This window comes from Hypomesus nipponensis, chromosome 5 (genome assembly GCF_054491055.1).
Source record: "Hypomesus nipponensis isolate SF chromosome 5, ASM5449105v1, whole genome shotgun sequence".
NCBI classification, from domain to species: Eukaryota; Metazoa; Chordata; class Actinopteri; order Osmeriformes; family Osmeridae; genus Hypomesus; species Hypomesus nipponensis.
The window spans coordinates 2,068,879-2,081,235 of NC_140365.1; the positions used below are offsets into that span (position 1 = coordinate 2,068,879).

Consider the following 12,357-nt stretch of genomic DNA (forward strand, 5'->3'; position numbering starts at 1 on the left):
AATTCTTTCAAATATGTCGGACAGGCCTTTAATCCAATCACAGTAGAGAAGCGCTCGCCGACTAGAGGGCGGCTAGACAGGAACATTATTCGTCCATTTTGTACAGTCGGTCGGTGCATGATTCTCTGGCAAGAAACGATTGTGGTGTGGACGAGGGAAAAAGGAAAGGTTTGCAATGCATATTATTAATTTGCAATCCTGCATGAAAAATATTGTATATATGTATAATGCAATTTGATCGCTTTAGCATTGTTTTAAACGTATTTAACGTAGCTTTAAGATTGCAAGCTGCAAGTGCAATCTACCAATGCTTTGTCGCAGAAACCGTTTAAGCTAACGCGGTTGCTAGCTTCGTCTAGCTAGCTCTACATTGCTAGTCAGAAACGAAACTTATATCACAGTTGATGAAGCATTGCGATACTAAAGTTTGATAAATAGCCTATTGTCCACAGCTAGCCAAGCCGTGTCGGTTCAAACTGTGGTGTTAGCTAACGTAGACTGGCGACAGACGTTGATTAATACAGCGAGTACTGTAGCTAGCTAGTTATGTTTATCAACAGGAAAGGTAGATATGCTAGCTGTTAGCTAGGCGGACTAGCCAACGTAGTTAGCTGGCTAACTAATAAACATACGCTTACTGTACATTGTTTTGCTTTGCTAGCTGTCCTTCAGCGAAAGTTAAGAATATTCTTCTTAACTCTTCCGCAGACTGAGATTGCTGATCACTGAAACTGGACGGTGCATGAAAAATGAGCGGAATCAATGTGAAGAAGCTCAAAGTCAACGAGCTGAAAGAGGAGCTGCAGCTACGTGGCCTCGACACTCGTGGACTCAAGGCGGACCTTGTCGTGAGGTTAAAGGCGGCACTTGATGCCGAAGCAGCGGGTGAGGTTGCCGGACCACCCGTTGCAGAAGTTGTGGATGAGGGGGAGGAAGAACAAGATGATGGGGGAGATGAGGACGATGACTATCCCGAAGGAGGCAACAGTCTGTCAGGTATTTCAACTCAACTTAATTTTGAAGAGAGATGTCCGTAGTAAACATGGCCTTGTAGTGTATACACTTAACGGTGTACATCTGTTGCATTGCAGGGAGTTGTATGCAAAAGTAGTACTCATTTGTGCAGTTGTTGTGCGGTTCACAATTGACCAGTATATTTTTACGAATCAGGGGAAGATGATGAGTCGTATCGCGTGGAAGATCTAGCACGGCTCGACAAGGAACCTGACGGGGAACAGTCTGAGGAGGAAAATGTGATTGACGACCAGAGTGAAGAAGATAGTCTGGATGGAGGGCCGGCGTTTGGTGGAGTCCCTGCAACGAATTATGGGATTGGCGACTTCACAGATGATGTGATTGAGCCTCCGACCACAAAGGCCTTCGAGTCTGAGATGAAGCCGGAGTATCGGGCTGATACACCAGAACTTCAGATGCTAGAACCGGAGGTAAAGGAACCAGTGCGTTCTGAACCAGAACCTGAAGCACGTTTAGAGGAGAATCCTGAAGATAAACCAGGTAAGTACAATTACAAAACCTTTTTAAAACAGACTAGGTAAAAAATAAACACATCAGTCATGAGAAACCATTCCTTAAGCAACCTTCCCTTACTGTGAACACATTTCTTCCCTGTTTTTTCGGGGCATAGATGAAATCGAAACGGACGCAGAGATCAAGATGGAGGCAGAGCACCAGCAGTCAAACAAGCCTCCTCCTCAGCTTGACCCCCAGCTTGACCCAGAAGCAAAACAGCCAGAGGAGCTCCCTGAGGCAGAGCAACCAGAGCAGGTCTCTCAGGAGGAGCAACCAGATATGCCTGTGAAGGAGGAGCAGAAGGAGGCCCAAAAGCCAGAGCTGGACGTGAAGGAGGAGGAGGAGGAAGCCAGGCAGCCAGAAGCAGCCAGCGAATGGGAGGCCATGGAGGCAGAGCAGGCAGGCCAGGCCAAATCTGAAGATGACAAGCAGGGCGTGAGCCGCAAGAGACCGCACGACGAGGGCCGTGGATACGGCTATTACGAGCACAGGGAGGACAGACGGTTAGATTAACTTTTAAGATTTACGCTTGTAACTTTTCTTTAAATGATAAAAAAAAAGAAAGAAACGGACGCAAGTTGTGTGTTAGCTGATCTTCTGGTTTGTTTGTGGTTGAGATGCTTCATGTTTCTGCCGTTACACACAGGGCACGCTCTCCTCAGCCCCCAGCGGAAGAGGAGGAGGAAGATTTCGATGACAATTTGGTGGCCATCGATACCTGTAAGCAAAGCCCCTTTTGCATGAATGCATGTTAGAAGAGTCATTACAGAGTTACATGCCCTTTGAGTTAACTCACTCTCTTCCACAGACAACTGTGATCTCCACTTCAAAGTGTCACGCGACAGATACAGTGGCTATCCCCTGACCATCGAAGGCTTCGCATACCTGTGGTCAGGTGCTAGAGCTTCCTATGGGGTCAACAAGGGGCGAGTCTGCTTTGAAATGAAGGTACAGCTCTCTAATTTGACTTTCAGATGCATGCAAAACACTGTTGCAAATCGATCGCTGAATTCCTGGCTTTAATCCCATGAGAACCTGGTTTTCGTTTGGTCTTGTTTTTTTGTTGTCATCCAGATCAATGAGGAGATCTCTGTGAAGCACTTGCCCAGTAGTGAGCCTGATCCACATGTGGTGCGAATTGGCTGGTCCCTGGACAGCTGCAGTACACAGCTGGGTTAGTCTGACACGTTTTCCAAAGGCAGGAGATAAAATATAACCCAAACCTGTGAATTTTATTTTACTTTAAATATCACACGTTTTTTCCCCTTTTTAAAACAGGTGAAGAGCCTTTCTCCTATGGATACGGAGGAACTGGGAAAAAGTCTTTAAACTGCAAATTTGAGGACTACGGCGAGAAGTTTGGTGAAAACGATGTCCTGGGTTGCTATGTGGTAAGTAGCGGTTGGATGTTTTTGTGCCAAAGAGGGGAGAACTGCACAGCAGTGACCCTCTGTCTTGTGCAGGACTTTGAAAACGGCGAGGAGGTGGAGATGGCCTTCTCCAAAAACGGCAAGTGGCTGGACGTTGCGTTTCGTGTTTCTCGCGAGGAGCTGGCTGGGCGCGCTCTCATCCCCCACGTCCTGGTGAAGAACTGTGCCATCGAGTTCAACTTTGGACAGAAAGAGGAGCCCTTCTTCCCTCTCCCAGAAGGATACACCTTCATCCAGGATGTGAAACTGGAGGACAGGGTCCGGGGAACCATTGGGCCTGTCTCCAAAGCTGACTGTGAGGTGAGCGTGGCCCATTTGATATTTGCTACATTAACTGAAATCCTGTGTGTGCGTGCGTGCGTGCAGTTACACATGTCAAACACATCTGTGTTTTGTGTTTCTCTCTCCGTGTGTGTCTGTGTTTTGTCAGCTGCTGATGATGGTTGGCCTGCCTGCGTCTGGGAAAACAACCTGGGCCTTGAAGCATGCGCTGGAGAACCCTGAGAAGAGATTCAACATCCTGGGCACTAACGCCATCATGGAGAAAATGAAGGTCAGCTGATTGAAAAGTTTTTAGTGAAAAAATGTGAGCATTTTTGCTTTGTTTGGATGTAGACTGAGACTCAGAAATGTTGGAGAGAGAGAGAGAGAGAGTAGTTCACATAGAAAATGGCCCAGGCAAGAATTGAACCTGGGTCCCTGTGGTAAGGTGTTAGCCTACGTTGTACGCTTACAAGCAACAACCATGGCGCCCCGAAAATGTGATCGGTGCAGCTTTTGTAAAGGCACCACACTTAAGTCAGGGAGGGAGGGAGTCAGATGGCTGAGCGGTGAGGGAGTCGGGCTAGTAATCAGAAGGTTGCCGGAGCGATTCCCCGCCGTGCCAAAAGAAGTTGTGTCCTTGGGCAAGGCACTTCACCCTACTTGCCTTGAGGGGGGAATGTCCCTGTACTTACTGTAAGTCGCTCTGGATAAGAGCGTCTGCTAAATGACTAAATGTAAGTCAGTAATATCATGTAAGTAATACAACTTTAAATAATCTAACCCCTCAGGTGATGGGACTGCGTCGTCAACGAAACTATGCAGGCCGCTGGGACCTCCTAATCCAGCAAGCGACACAGTGTCTGAACAGACTGATCCAGATCGCCGCCCGCAAGAAACGCAACTACATCCTGGACCAGGTACTGTCAGATCTCCCCCCTCCGTTTGCGCCTCTGCTGTTCTCTGATGCACATGTACATTAATGCACTTGTGATATGCTGTTTCTCTAGAAGCCTTGAACCACATCTGAACTCCTGGAAGTTACCTCACTTTCCCTTGTCCTGAACATGCTGATGAATTTGTTTTTGATTACCGTAAATGAAAACCAGAATTTGTCGTTGTATGTTTTTTTTTTTTTTTACTCCCTCAGTACTTTTGAATTTCTTGATTGTATGTCATGTTGGAAAAAGCTATAAGTTGCTAAAATAAGATGTTGAAATCAAGTAAACACTGCTGGGTGGTGAGTAAGAAATACACCTTATGTTGTTAAGTTAATGCTAAAGAGTTAGCACAGGTTATCTCACATCACCTCTGATGTAAGATTAGATAGATGTTATTAGATATCTACATAAAGACTGCATATGGAACTTAAAAATATTGTGTGTTAAATGAATGAAACATCAAGGTAAGTGAACTAACATGCTCAAATTTACAGGACAATGGCAAAGTTAAACTACGGTAGGTACGGTCTAACGGACATTCGAGTGCTTTGGAACATGTGAGTATTGACAGGTAGGTAGTGTATGTTTGTTACATGATGAGGAGACGAATAACCATGTGATCAGGAAGCAGGTAAGCTCTTGTAAGTAACTGGGGACCCTGGTATTAATAATGAGATTCAATACATACAAGTGAACCCCATTCGAGGGGAGGAAGTCTTTTAAGATGAGCTTGCAGTGTGATCATCTAGAGTTTAGGGGCATGCAGGGGAGATAGTGGGTGAAGCTGTAATGGCATGACAGAACAAGAATACCATGCATATTGGCTGATGCTTGAGACGAGTTAGACAGATAGAGTGAATATGACGTAAGACAGGGAGCAGCAACTGTTAGTGAGACACAAAAGAAGACAACAGGCCTATTGTCAGTCAAATTTGTCACTGAGTTGTTGTAAAACAGATGCTGACATCAGCCAAGGGTAGTAACAGTGTGACCAGGTCATAGCTTGAGAGTTGTCACTCTTAATCTTGCTGCCACGGGTCCCCCAAGTTCTTTCTGACAGGAAACGGTTGACCTAGATACTCAGGTAAGTTTGTGGGGTTGTGAGAGACGAGAATATGTAGTTCCAGAGACCTAGGCATGAAAAACAACTCTCACACTTTCATCATTGCAGGAATCCAATTTTCCCTCCTAATGAAGGCAAAGCCGTAACGAAAGTAAACGAAAAATAATGAAAAGCTTGTACTTCTTTCTTGTCACCATTGCTAGACAAATGTATATGGATCAGCCCAGAGACGAAAAATGCGTCCTTTTGAAGGTTTTCAACGCAAGGCTATTGTAATTTGTCCCACGGACGAGGATATTAAAGAGCGAACGTTAAAGCGAACTGATGAGGAAGGGAAGGATGTGCCCGATCATGCTGTTTTAGAAATGAAAGGTAGGAATTCCATGGATAACCCCCCAAAAATAAAAAAAAACAACACAAGACAATGTATTTCCCATGTTTTTTTTTTTTTGTTTTGACGAAAGTTGGAAGACAACCCCATCCCCTCCCCCCCCCCCCCCCAGAGAGATACTCTCTCTATCTTCCCTATGTTTTTCATTCTCTTGTTCTGTCACTTTCATCTCCCATTTCTCTGGCACTGCAAACTCGGGTGATGTCCGAATCAAGTGTTAGCTTTGGCATTAACCCTTGAAGGATTATCCTGCGTTTACATTTTACAAATTTAATGGAAGCCATTGGTTTGAGTTCAGATACCCCAGTAGTATGATCAGGACACTTATGTCAATAGACTTACGCTACCACAAGCTCTGCTTGTGGTTTGCAGCTGCAGACTATTACCCCTCTTTTCATAACTTTTTAGTTTATCTGTAGTTTTTTATTTGTTTGATTTTAGTTTCTTTTCTCCTTCATTTCCATTATCTATCTAAACTGGAGCAAATCCTCCCCAGTCCTTTTGAGGTACAGTTTTGCTCCAGGCCTGTATAACTTTCTCTATCACCTAACTTATTCTCCCCCACTTCCGTCTCCCCCCCCCCTCTCTCCCCCCCGTCTCCCGTGGTCAATAAGATGGTGATAACGCTTTTCTTTGTCTTTCGACGGCGCCGCCTCACCCGTCCTGACCGCGCCCCTCTGCTTCCTGTAGCCAACTTTGTGCTCCCAGAAGCTGGAGAGTTTCTAGACGAGGTGACCTACGTGGAGCTGCAGCGCGATGAGGCTGAGGTGCTGGTGAAGCAGTACATCGAGGAGGGCCGCAAGGCCGGCCCGCCCCCAGACAAGCGCTTCGACAACCGCCAGGGGGGCTTCAGGGGGCGTGGCGGGGGATTCCAGCGCTTCGATGCCCGCGGCGGTCCCACAGGGGGCAGTCGAGGGGGCTACCAGAACCGTGGTGGCCCTGGAGGAGGGAATTTCAGAGGAGGTGAGGCCTTTTATACGTTCTGCGTGGATTCGTTTTAACGCTCGAGGGACTCAACATTTTTTGCTTTTCTCAGGGTACAACAGAGGGGGCTACCAGCAAAATCGCTGGGGCACTAACCAGCGTGAGGTAGGGACAGGAGCTAGAGGCGCCTACAACCGCAACCAGCAGTCTGGAGGAGGAGGAGGGTACAACGGCAATCGCCAAGGCCAGTACAACAAAGCAGGCAGTGGAAGCTACAGCCAAGGACAGGTAAACACTGAAGGAGCCTCTTCTGAACCCAATTGTGGCGAAAGTACCAAGTCAATGAAGTCAACACGTACTCTCATCATTATCAGACTCGGAATTCAACGAGAGTTGTGTTAAGTGTTGTCGTTTTCTCTCTCTCTCTCTCTCTCTCTCTCTCTCTCTCTCTCTCTCCCTCTCTCCCTAGGCACAGTCGTACAACCAGGGATACAATCAAGGTAACTACAATCAGGGCAACTACAATCAAGGTTACAACTATGGAAACTACAGCCAGTATCCAGGTTACAGCCAGACCTACAGCCAAGCTCCTGCAGCCAGTGGGCAGAGCTACAACCAGCAGCAGCAGCAGCAACAGCAGCAGAGCTACAACCAGCAGTACCAGCAGGTGAGACCAGACACCAGCTAGCTCGCATCGAGATCACTGTTTAATAACCTGCTACTCAAATCACAATATCTCAAATCATAACTCAAGTTTGTGTGTGACTCTCTCTCTCTCCTCCCCCCTTCTCTCTCTCTCTCTCTTCTCTCAGTATGCTCAGCAGTGGCAGCAGTATTACCAGAACCAGAGCCAATGGAATCAATACTACAACCAGTACGGCAACTATGGAAACTACTCCAACCAGGGTACCCAAGGGTCTCAGGGTTCTCAAGGCTCCCAGGGAACCCAGTAGGGCCCCCCAATGAGGCCCCTGTCGGGCCCCCCGGCCAGCCCCCAGCCAGCTCCCCCGCGATGCGCCATAACAACATGACTCTCATTCCCTCAGCAGCATTCCATGCTTGTCCTGCCTGCATCTCTGCCTTTTTTTCCTTTTCTTTTTTTTTCTTCCAACATCTCCCGTCTTCCTTTCTTATCATAGCGGGATAATTTCAAGGTTTGTGTTTTTTTGTTTTGTTTTTTTAAGCCTAGTTTCACACCTTGCATTTCAGGGTTTGTGATTAATTGTTTATGCTTTGACACTAGCTTCTTAGCATTAGGAGTTTCTTCATGTAGTCACATGCAGCTGTTTTCTTTTCCCGACTATTGTTGACCCTGGTCATGTGGAATGAGCAACAATGGGGTAGTTATACGTGCACAAGTAGTACACACAGTTTTGTGCAGTGAATGTTCTTAGAGCTCAATGTAGCTGGGATTTGCATGTGTACAGTTCAGTTTGTTTTTAAGAGAAAAGGCTGATCGTGTTGGGCAGTTGCTTTTTGTTTTAAATTTACAGTTAATAGTTTTATTTTTTAGATCAAAGAACCATACATTTTTAGAGTAATTGGTGTAAACTAATTATCCTCCATCACATTGATTTAATGCTTATCTTACCCCTATTTATTGAAATTGAGGTCTTGAAGACTGATATTTTGATTATTTTTATATAACATTGTACAAAGAGATATTGTGATTGTCAAACATACTCTAACAACATTTTGTTTCACATCATCTTACACATTTGTAATTCTCATGCTCATCTAGTCCTTCCAATCGTTTTTCCAAATTTAGTGATAATTAGTTAGTGTGGTTGTAAACTATTTTATACTGTATACCATGTATGTAAAACAGTATCTGCATGTCATTGTGTTGAATCAAAAAAAATGCTCTTTTTGTATTTGAGAATATAATCTGAACACACTAAATGGTTTGTCTTGAGTATTTTGTTCCAGTACATTTTCAGTTGAAATAACATACTGTAGATAAATTAGGATACATGGTATTGGTTTATGGTTTATATTCCTGAATTGTTATTACTAATCAGGGTATCCTGCTATGTTTCCTGCATCAAATTTCAGTGTCCATTCTGGGCAAGGGAACACATTTTGTACGTTGGTGTACGCCTGAAATGCGTACGTAGACTCCGCCCATGTTATCCTCATGCAACGGTCTACGCAAATGAATGGAGCCCGTGGAATACTTCCGTATTCCTTTGGTAAACATTGCAGGTTGCGGAAGAGGAACAAGCATTTAAATTGTGGATATTCAGACTGGGATAAACTAGTGTCCTTTTTTTGTGACTCATGGAGAGGGGGATAATGACCGTACACGCGATAAAATCGCTTGGGTATGTGAAGTTCTGTCTGTTGTAAATGTTTGTCTCGCATGGTCTCCGTGAACTGCGACTAAAAGTATTATCGCACTCAGGTACTCGGGAAGTGCGTGTGTCACACAATGTAGATGTGAGGAACTCCCCTGCCCACTCCTCACCTGGTTGGCGTCAAACCTAAAGATGTTATGTCCAGAATTACAAGGTGTAATGAAATAACTTTACGTTAGATTACACATTTTAACGATCACTTAGACACATAAGTATAACGTGTTTGCAAGTTTAAAAAACGTTTTTAAACTTCTATTTCAGACAGAAAGATTGGTGTTGTACTAGTGGGAGAGCTGCGGACTGTGTTAACATGCCTGCATTGTCCTCTCACCTATGTGACTGAAGATACAATAAAACCCTTTTTCCTGAACAAAGCCATTGGTGAGAGAGAAAGGAGGCTTTCGAAAAACAATTTTAAAAGCACGTTGAGTGTGATAGATATACTGATAATAAGTCACGTTTTATTTCCAGATTTCTTAGTGTCAGAATTACTCGCAGCAAGGATACTGACATATAATGAAACGCAACCAGATGATGGGAGGACTGTGGCTGAGGCGGAGAAGGAGCAGAGGGTTGCAGATCGCCGTGTTGAAGAAACAGCTAAGTGGTGTCAAAAGTTGGAGGAAGGTGATAATGAAGGGACCGATGACGGGATGAAAAGTGAAGAAAGAGAGAAGGAGCTGGCGTCATTGTTCCAAAACCTCGACTTGGATCCCGCTTCTCATCTAACTGACGCCTGCCATCAGGTGAGTAGGATCAGGATTGTGCTTTGGAAGCGCTCAAAGTGCTACAGCACAGTAAATCATATCATAAAATGTAAATTTTCATTAAACGTATTATTATTAGTATTGAAGAAGGGAAAAGTCAGTCATGTTTGATTAACACCTGTTTCTCCGTCTGGCAATCTGTGTCTCCAGGTGGAGGTGAGGCTGGCTCAGCTACCAGAGGGGAGCATGGAGCCACTTCTGGACACCAGTCTGACCTCAGACCAGTGGGTATGTTGGTGGTGCATGGGCAGAGCTGGAGGACTCTATTGAGGAAAGGCCCTGTGTACCTGTTAGCATCTGGTGGTGAGAGGGGCCTTATTCTCTGTGTTTTTCCTCAGAGACAATTGGAGAAGATAAATCGGGCTCTCTTGGATGACTACAAATGTCGACAGCAGATGATGATCAAACGTTTTCAAGTCACACTTCAGTCTTTTGCCTGGGGAGAAAAAGAACAGGTGAGCGATGGGATAACCTGGCCTGCAGATCAGCTAGGGGATAACCTGGCCTGCAGGTGAGCTATGAGATAACCTGGCCTGCAGGTGAGCTATGGGATAACCTGGCCTGCAGGTGAGCTATGGGATAACCTGGCCTGCAGATGAGCTATGGGATAACCTGGCCTGCAGGTGAGCTATGAGATAACCTGGCCTGCAGGTGAGCTATGGGATAACCTGGCCTGCAGATGAGCTATGGGATAACCTGGCCTGCAGATGAGCTATGGGATAACCTGGCCTGCAGGGGAGCTATGGGATAACCTGGCCTGCAGATGAGCTATGGGATAACCTGGCCTGCAGGTGAGCTATGAGATAACCTGGCCTGCAGGTGAGCTATGGGATAACCTGGCCTGCAGATGAGCTATGGGATAACCTGGCCTGCAGATGAGCTATGGGATAACCTGGCCTGCAGATGAGCTATGGGATAACCTGGCCTGCAGATGAGCTATGGGATAACCTGGCCTGCAGGGGAGCTATGAGATAACCTGGCCTGCAGGTGAGCTATGGGATAACCTGGCCTGCAGATGAGCTATGGGATAACCTGGCCTGCAGGTGAGCTATGAGATAACCTGGCCTGCAGGTGAGCTATGGGATAACCTGGCCTGCAGGGGAGCTATGAGATAACCTGGCCTGCAGGTCAATGTGGCACTGTTGACCTTTGAAATCTGGTGAGATCAATTGTTTTAGGCCTCTATGCAATTGAACATTTATAATTGTGTCTTTGCTCTTTCCAAGAAAACAACCTTAGATAACAGGATATAGATAAACTTTTATTGGGGATTATTACAACATTTCATGATAGTATTTTTGATTGATGTTTCAGAGCTTTCATTGAGATTCTCACGAGTAGCTACAGGGCAGGGGTGACCCTGCCAGTATGATAGAGAGAGGGGGAGAGGGAGAGAGGGAGAGCGAGAGGGAGGTAGATGGTATCGTAGGTAGGGTAAGAGAATGGCGAGTATTGTGAATGTTTAGTTCTAAAGTGTAGCCTTGAAGTCAGAAACAGGAGATTAAATACTCCCCTGGAGTTGTGAGAAGATAAGGAATAACATGTCTGTTGTAGGTCATCGAAGTTTCCATATTTCAGCTGCCATGACTGTGCATGAATACGTTGTTCAACTTGATATAGCGGCATGTTTTAAGAATTTGTTATTTAATGTCTCACGCACCATATTATAGTCATATAACGAAAAATATATATTTAATGTTTTCAACAGGAACGCAGTAAGGCTCTTGCTTTAGTGCCTCCTCTCTCCTCCATTTCCCTCCCCTCCCAAGTGTCCCTGCCTCTCCTGCTTGCGGCTCGGAAAGATCAGTCTAGGATTCGTCCAGTGAGAGCTGGGCTGAGCACTGCAGTCCACAAGGTACAGTATGTGTGCCTCAGAAGCCTGATCCAGAGTGATGTAGGGGCAGAAATAGACCTTTTCACCTGGAGGGGAGAGGGGAAGGGGGGCAGGAGGTAGTTGTTAGGGGGCATGGAGGGACAGTGTGACCCGATGTCTCAGGTGGCTGAGCGGTGAGGGAGTCGGGCTAGTAATCAGAAGGTTGCCGGAGCGATTCCCCGCCGTGCCAAATGAAGTTGTGTCCTTTGGGCAAGGCACTTCACCCTACTTGCCTCGGGGGGAATGTCCCTGTACTTACTGTAAGTCGCTCTGGATAAGAGCGTCTGCTAAATGACTAAATGTAAATTATCATAACATTGTAGTTAAAACAATGCAAATTATAATAACATTATTGATTGAAATGTACTGGGACGTAGACTTATATATTTTACAAAGGGCAGGTGATTTGTTGGATCCTCCAGAGGGGTAACAGTGTCTCTGCTCCAGGTGCTGATGGGCAGCGTTCCTGACAGGGGAGGCCGGCCAGGGGAGATCGAGCCCCCCATGCCCTCTTGGGAAGGGCGGAGAGAGAGGGGAAAGGGCTCAGGGCGTGGAGGCCGAAATCAGCAACACCGAAACTTCTCTGGAAAGAAGGGGAAAAAGAGAGACGCAGAGTAACTGTTGTGGTCTAGTCATTCTGGGTTTTTGTGATGAAGGTTTGTGTGAGATACAGGAACAGACGCTGACTGACATCCACCTGTTTGCACTTATTTTCCATTTAGAGGGAAATTTTGTTTGATAATTTCATGAACAATATAATTTTCTTATTTGCACAAGTGGAACATTAATTGTAGCAATGCAAATAATCGGTTGCTGCTAG

At 45.7% G+C, this 12,357-nt stretch overlaps 2 protein-coding genes across 2 annotated transcripts; both read left to right on the plus strand.

Annotated features, from left to right (window-relative positions):
• The first annotated feature begins 27 nt into the window (after positions 1-27).
• Positions 28-8,442, plus strand: hnrnpul1l (heterogeneous nuclear ribonucleoprotein U-like 1 like). The gene is made up of 16 exons (XM_084698812.1): positions 28-168; positions 709-996; positions 1,171-1,515; positions 1,646-2,033; positions 2,177-2,250; positions 2,339-2,478; positions 2,605-2,704; positions 2,809-2,921; positions 2,994-3,260; positions 3,391-3,513; positions 4,013-4,141; positions 5,429-5,597; positions 6,307-6,579; positions 6,653-6,828; positions 7,010-7,207; positions 7,353-8,442. Exons 2-16 carry the CDS (start codon positions 750-752, stop codon positions 7,491-7,493), a joined length of 2,883 nt encoding a protein of 960 aa, XP_084554938.1. The 5' UTR covers positions 28-168; positions 709-749; the 3' UTR covers positions 7,494-8,442.
• Positions 8,443-8,696: 254 nt separating this feature from the next.
• Positions 8,697-12,285, plus strand: LOC146287726 (protein FAM98A). Its single transcript, XM_084698612.1, has 8 exons — positions 8,697-8,864; positions 8,945-9,051; positions 9,159-9,278; positions 9,369-9,643; positions 9,815-9,892; positions 10,003-10,119; positions 11,373-11,519; positions 11,985-12,285. The coding sequence occupies exons 1-8, from the start codon at positions 8,821-8,823 to the stop codon at positions 12,153-12,155; spliced, it is 1,059 nt and encodes a 352-aa protein (XP_084554738.1). The 5' UTR covers positions 8,697-8,820; the 3' UTR covers positions 12,156-12,285.
• Positions 12,286-12,357: the final 72 nt, after the last annotated feature.